This window comes from Dermochelys coriacea, chromosome 23 (genome assembly GCF_009764565.3).
Source record: "Dermochelys coriacea isolate rDerCor1 chromosome 23, rDerCor1.pri.v4, whole genome shotgun sequence".
NCBI classification, from domain to species: domain Eukaryota; kingdom Metazoa; phylum Chordata; order Testudines; family Dermochelyidae; genus Dermochelys; species Dermochelys coriacea.
The window spans coordinates 6,734,205-6,747,483 of record NC_050090.1 but is presented as its reverse complement, the minus strand read 5'-3'; the positions used below and the strand labels follow the sequence as shown (position 1 = coordinate 6,747,483).

Below are 13,279 nucleotides of genomic sequence, written 5' to 3'. Positions count from 1 at the left end.
CCATAGATTGCTGTGACCAGCACCATGTTTTCCTCAAGCTTCCTTACAGAACGGTTGGCAAGGGGTTTGCAATTCCTTCTTCTGTGACCATATGTCAAAGCCTATGACCCATTTCTTGACCCAGTCTGCCCTGGTATCAGAAGTCAGGCTCCTTTTCTTTCTAAGAGTTGGATGATCTTGCACAATATTAAAATAAATATAAATACACTGGTTAATCAAATTATTCACATGCCTTGGAACACATGCCATCATCCCTTGTGCATGACTTTTTAGTATTTTTATATATTATTTGTATGATATTAACACCTAGAAGCCCTAGCCAAGGACTAGGATCCCATTATGCTAGGCATGATTCTAATACAGAACAGAAGGCTGCAGCAAGAGCTTATGTTCTGATAGGGAAGAAAAAGGAGGGACTTGTGGCATGGGAAGGGAAGGGAAGGTGAGGTGAGGGAAGGTGCAGGGAGATTACTGATAAACCTGGGAAAATGAGTAACACATACTGCCTCCTCAGCCACCCCGGAACCTACATAACGCTTATTGCTCAGGTTTTTCTTCCAGAAGAAAATAGACCAGAGCTTTTCCTGTTGGGTGACTTGGGGTCTGGGGAGGCATGGTGCGGCTGGTGGGGAGGGGCTCTCGTTGGCCCAGAGCTCCTCTGGCTGTGGTGGTAGGGGGTGGCTCAGGGCTCCAGCTGGCCTGGGACGACTCCAGCTGCAGAGTGGGGGGAGAGGGGGCTCGGGGCTCTGACCCTGGGGGTGTGCAGGCGGAAAGGGTGGAGCCGGGGGCTAGCCTCCCCAAAGGGGAGGCTCCACCCATGCCAACTCCCATTGACTCCAAGCAAGAGGTAGATTGAGGATCCCCGAGGATGCATAAGTAACCATAAAGAATGTAGTTCACTTGTTTCATGGGTGTGTTGGCTTTGTCGGGCTGGCACTAGAAGCCCTTAGATTTATTCTTATTGTAACATTTAGAGGCCCAGTCAGGCCTCTTTGTGCTTCTTTTGTCACTACAAAAAGAAAAGGAGTACTGGTGGCACCTTAGAGACTAACAAATTTATTAGAGCATAAGCTTTTGTGAGCTACAGCTCACTTCATCGGATGCATTTGGTGGAAAAAACAGAGGAGAGATTTATATACACACACACAGAGAACATGAAACAATGGGTTTATCATACACACTGTAAGGAGAGTGATCACTTAAGATAAGCCATCCCCAGCAGCAGGGGGGGGGAAAAGGAGGAAAACCTTTCATGGTGACAAGCAAGGTAGGCTAATTCCAGCAGTTAACAAGAATATCAGAGGAACAGTGGGGGGTGGGGTGGGAGGGAGAAATACCATGGGGAAATAGTTTTACTTTGTGTAATGACTCATCCATTCCCAGTCTCTATTCAAGCCTAAGTTAATTGTATCCAGTTTGCAAATTAATTCCAATTCAGCAGTCTCTCGTTGGAGTCTGTTTTTGAAGCTTTTTTGTTGAAGTATAGCCACTCTAAGATCTGTGATCGAGTGACCAGAGAGATTGAAGTGTTCTCCAACTGGTTTTTGAATGTTATAATTCTTGACGTCTGATTTATGTCCATTCATTCTTTTACGTAGAGACTGTCCAGTTTGGCCAATGTACATGGCAGAGGGGCATTGCTGGCACATGATGACATATATCACATTGGTAGATGCGCAGGTGAACGAGCCTCTGATAGTGTGGCTGATGTGATTAGGCCCTATGATGGTATCCCCTGAATAGATATGTCGACAGAGTTGGCAACGGTTACAACAGAACCACTAACCCAGGAACCTATCCTTGCAACAAAGCCCGTTGCCAACTCTGTCGACATATCTATTCAGGGGATACCATCATAGGGCCTAATCACATCAGCCACACTATCAGAGGCTCCTTCACCTGCGCATCTACCAATGTGATATATGTCATCATGTGCCAGCAATGCCCCTCTGCCATGTACATTGGCCAAACTGGACAGTCTCTACGTAAAAGAATGAATGGACATAAATCAGACGTCAAGAATTATAACATTCAAAAACCAGTTGGAGAACACTTCAATCTCTCTGGTCACTCGATCACAGATCTTAGAGTGGCTATCCTTCAACAAAAAAGCTTCAAAAACAGACTCCAACGAGAGACTGCTGAATTGGAATTAATTTGCAAACTGGATACAATTAACTTAGGCTTGAATAGAGACTGGGAATGGATGAGTCATTACACAAAGTAAAACTATTTCCCCCTGGTATTTCTCCCTCCCACCCCACCCCCCACTGTTCCTCTGATATTCTTGTTAACTGCTGGAATTAGCCTACCTTGCTTGTCACCATGAAAGGTTTTCCTCCTTTTCCCCCCCCCTGCTGCTGGGGATGGCTTATCTTAAGTGATCACTCTCCTTACAGTGTGTATGATAAACCCATTGTTTCATGTTCTCTGTGTGTGTGTGTGTGTGTGTGTGTGTGTATATAAATCTCTCCTTTGTTTTTTCCACCAAATGCATCCGATGAAGTGAGCTGTAGCTCACGAAAGCTTATGCTCTAATAAATTTGTTAGTCTCTAAGGTGCCACCAGTACTCCTTTTCTTTTTGCGAATACAGACTAACATGGCTGCTACTCTGAAACCTTTGTCACTACAGTGAGCATATCGAAGGTTTATGGAGATAGGGAGTAGATGAGATGGGTAAGAAGTTGCCTTCTGGACACTTAAAACTGTCATCCCTAATTAAAGCTAACCTTGAGAGCTTACATCCCCTTCTGCGCTCTGTTTTCATTGTTCCTGCTTCATGGAAATAGAAAATGACTTGCCCAGACCTTCCCAAAACCCAAACACTTCCCAAAGGAGGCCACCTGGCCATACAAGAAACCTGGCTTTGATTTCCAATCCTAACTTACCATTTCTTGGGCCAGCCGTAGCTGGAAATGCTTTGCATTGCAGGGGTGTGGTTACAGCTGGAGTCTTTCACTCCCTTGGCAAAACAGTGCTCATTCCCTAGGGAGGAAGTGTCCAGTTTCATTCTGTAGTGACCTTTTGGACCAGTTTAAGGGACATTCAGTTTTGTAAACTAATTTCTAAAATTACCATTTCTGGTAGCTCGCTCTTGAAACAGTTCATTGCATTTTTTAAAAAAAAGATTGCTTTTATAACTAGTTTTATGATGGCTTTTTTCCGTCTCGATGATGATTTTCTAAAAGAGATGCTCTAATTCAGACAGGAATTATTTTGGGAGTTCTATAGCTGAGGTTATGCAGGAGGTCAGACAAGGTGATAGTGGGCTTTTCTGCTCTTGGAATCTGAATCTATAAGGGTTGCTCAGCAAGGGAGAAGCTGCCTAACTGAGCATAGAAGGGAAATAATGACCATTCTTCTGCACATGGTGCTGTCAAATGCCCAAAGTAAACCAATGGAAAGCATAGAAACGTTTTCCCAATAACTGGATTTTAGGAATCATAGGCCCCAGTCCTGAAAACACACACAATCAACTCTTTGCATGTGAGCAGGCACATTAAACTCAAAGGATTGCTCACTTGCTTGAAGCTGAGCATGTATACAAGTGTGTGCAGGCTATGTGCTTGAGTGTGCAGTTTGCTGTAATTTGTAAAATCGTATGCTGTTGGGTGGGGGGTCTATGCTCTTTTTTAAAAATTTTCTAGAGCTGCTCAGACTAGTCAGAAATAGTGTTCGTTCAGCTAATTTAGCCTGCTTTTCTACATAGAAATTATCTGTGAACTGACTGATTTTTAGGAGTACATTTATTTGTGATGGCTTGACCTTTTTTCATTCTTCTGTATGAAAATATGCCCAAAGGTGGTGGTTGGTCAGAAATGCAGGTTCGAATGCTTATCTGTACTGAGGCCTGAAGGCAAGCGTGTATAACTGTTCATTATGTAACCCAGGTGTGACCATGTGCCTGGGATGGACCACATTAAGAATGCCACACTCGGGGCAGACTACAAGAAACAGGGCAAACAATCCCCAAAACTGGTGGTTTATTTATACTTAGTTACCAAGCCAGTAACAAAAGAGCTTCTGCAGTACCACACTGGTTAACCAGAAGCCAAATACAGTCCCCCTTGAGGTATTCCAGCCCTTGGCTCTCATCCAGATGAACAAGTCTAATATAATGAGAGGTTACTGAAAACCCAGTTCACCATATGTAAGGTTTTTACTAATCCCAAAGGATCAGACACTTATCTCCAGGTCAATATATAGCTCAGACCTTACCCAAATACCTTGCTGTCAGACAATCTTTAATAAACTAAGTCAAGATTTATTAAAAAAATAAGAATTATAAATAGTTAATGGATCATATGCATACAAATGATTGCAAAGTCCTTATATCAGATTTGTAGCAGTGATGGAATAGACTGCTGGCTTGCAAAAGTCTCTCTGGTATCTTCCAAAAGATTGGAAGGTCTTTGGTCCATAGTTCAAGATGCTCCTTTTTGTTGTAAATTCACAGTCAAGAGAATTAGAGCAGGAAAGAAGCAAAATGGAGATGTATTACATGTCTTTTACACCTTCTGTCATGTGCATAGAAATGTACTGTCCCAAACAAAGCCCATAGCCTCTTTGTATGGAAAGTTACTGGCCCCGAGGGAGTCTTAGGTCACATGAGAAAATCATGTGCCACTACATGTTTTATACATAACTTCAGATACAAAGATGATGCATGCATATAAACAGGATAATCGTACTTAACAATTCATAACTTTTCTATTAAGAATAATAGAATATCTGTGTTGGACAGGACCTCAGGAGGTCATCTAGTCCAACACCCTGCTCAAAGCAGGACCAATCCCCAACTAAATCATCCCACCCAGGGGTTTGTCAAGCCTGACCTTGCAAACCTGCAAGGAAGGAGATTCCCCCACCTCCCTAAGTAATCCATTCCTGTGCTTCACCACCCTCCTAGTGAGTTTTTCCTGCTACCACTGAGAACAGTTTAGATCAATCCTCTTTGGAACCCCCTTTCAGGTAGTTGAAAGCAGCTATCAAATCCCCCCTCATTCTTCTCTTCTGCAGACTAAACAATCCCAGTTCCTTCAGCCGCTCCTCATAAGTCATGTGCTCCAGACCCCTAATCATTTTTGTTGCCCTCTGCTGTACTCTTTCCAATTTTTCCACATCCTTCTTTTAATGTGGAGCCCAAAACTGGACACAATACTCCAGATGAGGCCTCACCAATATCAAATAGAGGGGAATGATCATGTCCCTCGATCTGCTGGCAATGCCCCTACTTACAGAGCCCAATATGCCATTGGCCTTCTTGGCAACAAGGGAACATTGTTGACTCATATCCCAGCTTTTTGTCCACTATAACCCCTAGATCCTTTTCTGCAGAACTGCTGCCTAGCCATTCTGTCCCTAGTCTGTAGCAGTGCATGGGATTCTTCCGTTCTAAGTGCAGGACTCTGCCCTTGTCCTTGTTGAACATCATCGGATTTCTTTTGGCACAATCCTCCAATTTGTCTAGGTCCCTCTGTACCCTATCCCTACCCTCCAGTTTAGCGTCATCTGCAAACTTGCTGAGAGTGCAGTCCACGCCATTCTCCAGATCATTAAAGAAGATAATGAACAAAACCGGCCCCAGGGCCGACCCTTAGGGCACTTCGCTTGATACTGGCTGCCAACTAGACATGGAGCCATTGATCACTACCTGTTGAGCCCGATGACCTAGCCAGCTTTCTATCCACCTTATAGTCCATTCATCCAGCCCATATTTCTTTAATTTGCTGGCAAGAATACTGTGGGAGACTGTATCAAAAGCTTTGCTAAAATCAAGGAATAACACGTCCACTGCTTTCCCCTCATCCACAGAGCCAGTTATCTCGTCATAGAAGGCAATTAAGTTAGTCAAGCATGATGTTGCCTAATGATAGCTTAAATGACATACTTTGTACAAGACTTATGGAAATTGTGTAACAGTGGTAACAGTGATATAGATGGTCACCTTTCTTATAGGCTCTCCAGCCTCTTGTGGAGAGCATATAATACGCACGCACGTAGGGCCACACCGAGCTGGAGAGACAGATTGACATCAGCTCTTTGTCAGAGGATTCACCCAGCACTCACGTCCACACCCCTTTTGGGGAATAAACCCAAAATAATATTGTCTTGCGCTGTATAAAAAGATCTGCACACCGCAAGCTCATAAAAATTCACCCTCTCCCTCAATGTGAAGAGAGATATGCCCAACTTCTTCCACCCACCCCCAATTTAGAAATTGCACAAACTGGGTTTAATAATAAACAAAACAAACTGATTAATTATAAAAGGCAGATTTTAAGTGATTATAAGGGATAGCAAACGGAATAAAGCAGATTACTAAGCAAATAAAACAAACACGCATACTGAGTTTAAGATTTTAGAGACTGGTTTCAAGAAGTAATTTCTCACCCTAAATGTTATTGTAGGTAAGTTGCAGAGTTTCAATAGCTTAGAGTTCCAGTTATTTCTTCTTACAGACTGGACCCCTGTCTCAGTCTGAACTCACTCCTCCCTTTCCTCTCAGGTTAGTTCCTTTATCCGTTCAGGTACTTTCAGCAGTCCTCCTTCTTGGGTAGGCAATGGAGGGGAGTCTAGATTAACCCCCTCCTCAGCCTTAAAAAGCATTTACCTAAGGCGGGAAACCTTTTTGATATCTATCCCCCTACAGAGGAAAAGTACCAGCAGTGTCCAAGGTGATATTTTTGGTATCAGGTAATATTATCATTTGACCTGATAGTGTCACAGATACGCCCCAGGATGCCTCTCAGGAAGGAGAGAGATTAGTATCTTCACAGTCTTATTGTTTCTTCCTAATGGCCCATCAAGGCTATGATGGCCGGTTGTCTGGTGGGTGTCTCCCAACCAAATACACACACAGTTGTAATTGTTACATAGTCGGTATGCGTAACTTTAGATACAGAAATGATACATGCATACAAATTGGATAATCACATTCAGTAAATCATACCCTTTCCAATGATATCTTACATGAGCCATCCTGCATAAAGTATGTCTTAATTATGCCATATTCATAACATAAACATTTCTATGAAGAATATGGGATGTAATGTCAGTTTGTTTACAGCCTCTTACTCCTTTTGAGTGTGATGTTTCACTTCCTATTTGACAAAACCAACTGACCACATCTAGTTTAAGATGGGGGGGGGTGGCTCAGTGGTTTGAGCATTGGCCTGCTAAACTCAGGGTTGTGAGCTCAATCCTTGAGGGGGCCATTTAGGGATCTGGGGCAAAAATTGAGGATTGGTCCTACTTTGAGCAGGGGATTAGACTAGATGACCTCCTGAGGTCCCTTTTAACCCTGATATTCTATGGAACACTTAAACTCTGGATACTGTAGATGTCAAAAAGTGGGACCGCTAAACACTGAGGATGGAGTGGAGGTCAAGGATAATCTAGGCATGGCCCAATATCTAAACAAATACCTTGCCTCAGTTTTTAATAAGGCTAAAGAGGATCTTAGGGATAATGGTAGCATGACAAATAGGAATGAGGATATGGAGGTAGATATTACCATATCTGACGTAGAAGAAAAACTCGAACAGCTTAATGGGACTAAATCAGGGGGTCCAGATAATCTTCATCCAAGAATATTAAAGGAATTGGCGCATGAAATTGAAAGTCCATTAGCAAGAATTTTTAATGAATCTGTAAACTCAAGGGTTGTACCGTATGATTGGAGAATTGCTAGCATAGTTCCTATTTTTAAGAAAGGGGGAAAAAGTGATCCAGGTAACTACAGGCCTGTTAGTTTGACATCTGTAGTATGCAAGGTTTTGGAAAAAATTTTGAAGGAGAAAGTAGTTAAGGACATTGAGGTTAATGGTAAATGCGACAAAATACAACATGGTTTTACAAAAGGTAGATTGTGCCAAACCAACCTGATCTCCTTCTTTGAGAAAGTAACAGATTTTTTAGACAAAGGAAATGCAGTGGATGTAATTTACCTAGATTTCAGTAAGGGGTTTGATACGGTGCCACATGGGGAATTATTAAATTGGAAAAGATGGGGGATCATTATGAAAATTGAAAGGTGGATAAGGAATTAGTTAACAGGGAGACTACAGTGGGTCCTACTGAAAGGTAAACTGTCAGGCTGGAGGGAGGTTACCAGTGGAGTTCCTCAGGGATCAGTTTTGGGACCAGTCTTATTTAATCTTTTTATTACTGACCTCAGCACAAAAAGCGGGAGTGTGCTAATAAAGTTTGCAGATGATACAAAGCTGGGAGGTATTGCCAATTTAGAGAGAGACCGGGATATCATACAGGAAGATTTGGATGACCTTGTAAACTGGAGTAATAGTAATAGATAAAATTTAAAAATGAGAAGTGTAAGGTCAGGCATTTAGGGATTAATAACAAGAATTTTAGTTATAAGCTGGGGATGCATCAATTAGAAGTAACAGAGGAGAAGGACCTTGGAGTATTGGTTGATCATAGGATGAGCCGCCAATGTGATATGGCAGTGAAAAAAGCTAATGCGGTCTTGGGATTCATCAGGCGAGGTATTTACAGTAGAGATAAGGAGCTGTTAGTACCGTTATACAAGGCACTGGTGAGACCTTATCTAGAATACTGTGTGCAGTTCAGGTCTCCCATGTTTAAGAAGGATGAATTCAAACTGGAACAGGTACAGAGAAGGGCTACTAGGATGATCCCAGGAATGGAAAACCTGTCTTATGAGAGGAGATCCAAGGAGCTTGGCTTGTTTAGCCTAAATAAAAGAAGGTTGAGGGGAGATATGATTGCTCTCTATAAATATATCAGAGGGATAAATACCAGAGAGGGAGAGGAATTATTTAAGCTCAGTACCAATGTGGACACAAGAACAAATGGATACAAACTGGTCATTGGGAAGTTTAGACTTGAAATTAGATGAAGGTTTCTAACCATCAGAGGAGTGAAGTTCTGGAATAGCCTTTCAAGGGAAGCAGTGGGAGCAAAAGACCTATCTGGCTTTAAGATTAGACTCGATAAGTTTATGGAGGAGATGGTATGATGGGATAACATGATTTTGGCAATTAATTGATCTTTAACTATTCATGGTAAATAGGCCCAATGGCCTGTGATGGGATATTAGATGGGATGGGATCTGAGTTACTACAGAGAATTCTTTCCTGGGTATCTGGCTGATGAATCTTGCCCATATGCTCAGGGTTTAGCTGATCACCATATTTGTGGTTGGAAAGGAATTTTCCTCCAGGGCAGATTGGAAGAGGCCCTGAAGGTTTTTCGCCTTCCTCTGTACCATGGGCCATGGGTCACTTGCTGGAGGATTCTCTGCTCCTTGAGGTCTTTAAACCACGATTTGAGGACTTCAATAGCTCAGACACAGGTGAGAGGTTTTTCGCAGGAATGGGTGGGTGAGATTTTGTGGCCTGCGTTGTGCAGGAGGTCAGACTAGATGATCATAATGGTCCCTTCTGACCTTAATATCTATGAATCTAATTCCCACCATCTGAACTTCCCATTAGATATGGGCCACCTTGGCACGCCAGCACACATTCCATCTCATCTCAAGTAGCAGGCCCAGTCTTTGAGATTTCCATGCTAAAAATTGGGGAGGAAGACAATAATGTGGGAAAACAGAATGGAATGCACCAGTTAATAACTGGGGACCAGATCACACTGTTTACTTCTCTCCAATGACAATGATGCCCACTTCAGAATTTGTCCTGGAAGCATTTGTCCTGCTGAAGCGTCAGAACTCCTCAAATTTTGTAGGTTTCAGGGTAGCAGCCGTGTTAGTCTGTATCCGCAAAAAGAACAGGAAGACTTGTGGCACCTTAGAGACTAACATTTATTTGAGCATAAGCTTTCGTGAGCTACAGCTCACTTCATAGAGAGCTATCCTATTTCCCCAGACTGGAAGCTACACTGTACGAGACTCGCCAAATCATTAATACAGATGTTTATACAAAGAAAAAAATGTAATCAAGAATTGACCATAAATATCTCTTTCCCCCTCCACGCCACCACCAGTGGAATAGAGCAACCCAAGACTTTAAGGAAGCAACCTTGGACCTCTGATTCTGATTCTATCTCCACAAAAATCATCTTTAGAGTACATGGGTCTCTCCAGGGACTTGAGAAAATTAAAGCTGCCCCCAGTATTTGACGTTGGAGGTGTGGAGGCGAAGAAGATGTGTTGGTCATGCCCTATTGTTTTAACTTCTGGGGTGGCATTAAAATCAGAATAAACGTGATTGTAGCGATTCCACTTGACTTTAAAGTAGGTACCTGTGTCCTGGGTCACATACCTAGTAAATGGAGGCTTTCAACATACCAAAGGGGATAACTATACAGATCTTTACTGTACTATTTTGCTACCTTGAAAAAGTACATCCCCATTCCCCCACTAGGCACAAAGTCTGGTGTAATGGACTGGCAGACCTGGCTGCGAAGAAAAGGATCACATACAATAGATGGGAAAACCCTTGGAAAATGTGAGTCTATTTGGGTCAGTTTCCTAGAGCTGGTCAAGTAAATATCCCTGCAGGAGGCGTGGAGGTGTATAGATCCACACACTTCCTCTTGATTTCTTCTCGCCATATCACCTTTCCCCCTCTTGATTTTGATTTCTTCAATTTTTGTTTGGTCTTTTGTGTTTGATTTTTTTTTTTTGTGCGTCATAAAAAAAATTTGTTTGGAGTACTGCAGATAATATGTGGGAATAACTTGGTCTTTTCTTTTTTCTGATGTATAGTACTCTTTACTTGTGTAATAGGTTGGCATATTATCTAGAACTAATTGGGTTTATTATGAGAAACAAGACTGAAAATGTTTAATAAATTTAAAAAAGAAGACCCTTCTGGTCAGCATTCCTAGTGTCACTTGGTTTTAAATGGGAGGGATCTGTATTTTTATTGAACGGAGCGAGAATGGCATTACTGTGCTGTAAGTGGGCTCCACATAAGGTATTTGGGTGAAGTTGTAGGGCTTGTGTTATATAGGAGGTCTGATGAGATGATGTAATGGTTGTTTCTGTCATTAAATGCTAGGAAACTCATAACCTTTTATTGCTTTGTCTCTTTGCTCCAGTTTCTTTTTTTATAAATTAATACAATAGGAGGGAAACAGCATTATGTTTGAGCACTTACTCCTAGTCCATCCCACGCTTCCTAATTTACATGCCCCATTGATCCCAGATTTGGAGAGTGACATAGTGTTTATTTCTTAATGAAAATTAATTGGTCTTAAGGTTGCTGATTAATGAGGTTAATCCTTGTTTGTTTTCAGAATTAAACTGTTCCAAGAATGAGAAGGAGCTGGAGGAATTGCTCCTAGAAGCAAGTCAAGAGACAGGGCAGGAGCCACTGTGACACTTTAGGTAAGGAAGCTTTGCTAGGTTTGAACAGTATTCCAATCACTGGCGTAACAGAATCAAGACAGAAGGAGACTAGAGTTTCTGAAAGCTGCTGCTGTTGCTGTGATGAAGAAAACAAAGATTTTTTTTCTCCACCATTTTTTCTACAGCATCCTAGTTGCCAGAATAGCTCTGGGTGTGAGATAGCACAGATTCAGCAGCCTATCTTCATTCAGTCACAGTCAAGCATGTCTGTAATAAAAACAAATTCTTGACCTAGATCAACATGACTTCACACACCCAAAATATTTTCCCTGTGCAAAAAATAGTATGTGATCATGTAATTGTATCAGAATGCATACGCATAAGGAGGTGGCAGTGTTAGTGTAGCACAGGTGTTCCTTGTGGTATTTCCTAACTTCTGAGGGCCTGACTTTACAACCCAAATATCATGTTTCAGTGCATTTTTTTTGTGTATAATTTATTTATATCAGTGGTTTTCAATTTCCTTTCATTTGTGAACTCCTGAAAAATTTCAAATGGAGGTATGGACCTTTTTGGAAATCTTAGATATAGTCTGCAGACCCCAGGTTGAAAACCACTGTTATGGCATTGACAACCTTTCACGGACCCCTTAGACATAGACTGAAGACCCCCAAGGGTCCGTGGACACAGGTTGAAAACCACTGATTTATATATATTATACATATGTTTAATATGTACAGACTGAGTGGAACAACTGTTTCATCTTCATGAGGCTGTGGCCTATCCTGGTCTCGTTCACTGGCATTGTCCAGATGATATGATTTACCCTGGCTGAGCATTAGATCATCTAATCTCACCCCTGTATATCACAGGCCATTAAATTTAACCCAGATGTTTAGCCCAAAGTATTTCAGTTCTCAGGAGACTAAACTGATGTGTGCCACAGGAAGAGAGCAGAAAAGATCAAGGTGCCACAAATGCCTGAGGCCCCTGCAAAAGCAGGGAATTGATTAGGTGAGATGTGGTCAGATGATCTCAGCAGGCAATCCACTTCAAAGAAAGGCGAAAAAACCCCAAGATCCCTGCCAATCTGACCTGGGTCACAGTCTGTTGATCAGTATGATCCTGAGCATGTGAGCAAGGCACCCCAGCCAGGAATCTAGAAGAGAATTATCTGCACTGCCTCAGAGCACTGGTCCATCCCAGCTGGTGTTCCATCTCCAGCCATGGCCAATCTCTGATGTTTCAGAAGAAGGTGGGGAAAAACCCAGCAACCCCCACTGAGGATACATCTAGTCAATTGTGCATTATGGGGGGAAAATGGTGGAGGAATCATAGAAGTGTAGGCTTGGAAAGAACCTCCAGATGTCATCTAGTCCACCCGCCTGTGCTGAGGCAAGACCAAGTAAACCTAAGCCATCCCTGACGGATGTTTTGTCTAACCTGTTCTTAAAAGCCTTCAATAAACAGGGATTCCACAACCTCCCTTGGTAACCTATTCCAGAACCTAATTATTGTAATATATCTTAACATATATGAAGACTATTATCAGGTCTTACCTCAGCCTTCTTTTCTCTCGACTAAGCATGCCCAGTTCTTCAAGTGATTGTTCATGTCCATCCAACTTAGGTGTGTGCGCTTGCCACATGCCCGGTGCTGGAAGTTTTCCCCTCAGCGGTATCCGTAGGGGACCAGCTCCGGCGCCCCCTGGAGTGGCGTGCACATGCCATGGTATATAGGGCGCCGCCAGTTCCCCCCACTCACAGTTCCTTCTTGCCGCCAGTGACAGTGCTGGAACTGTTGCTGCTTCAGTTAGCACTCTAGCTGCTCTTTCTTACAAACTAGTTATCTTCTGTATCGTACTGTATATAGTTTTATAGTGGTGTTGATAAATCCCTTAGCTATAGTTAGAGACTTTGTAGGTCAATAAGCAGCACTCTTAAACATCAGGCCCTCCTAGGATGCTATGATTTTAATGTGTGGCA

The 13,279-nt window shown here is 42.4% G+C and overlaps 1 protein-coding gene across 2 annotated transcripts in view; it reads left to right on the top strand.

The window, feature by feature from the left end:
• Positions 1-13,279, top strand: part of PPP1R37 (protein phosphatase 1 regulatory subunit 37) — a 187,542-nt gene that overhangs the window by 161,582 nt on the left and 12,681 nt on the right. For both annotated transcript variants that reach the window (XM_043501696.1, XM_038381594.2), the window contains exon 12: positions 11,243-11,333. In XM_043501696.1, the coding sequence (XP_043357631.1) occupies positions 11,243-11,325 (83 nt within the window). In that variant the 3' untranslated portion in view covers positions 11,326-11,333. The remainder of the gene's footprint in view (positions 1-11,242; positions 11,334-13,279) is intronic.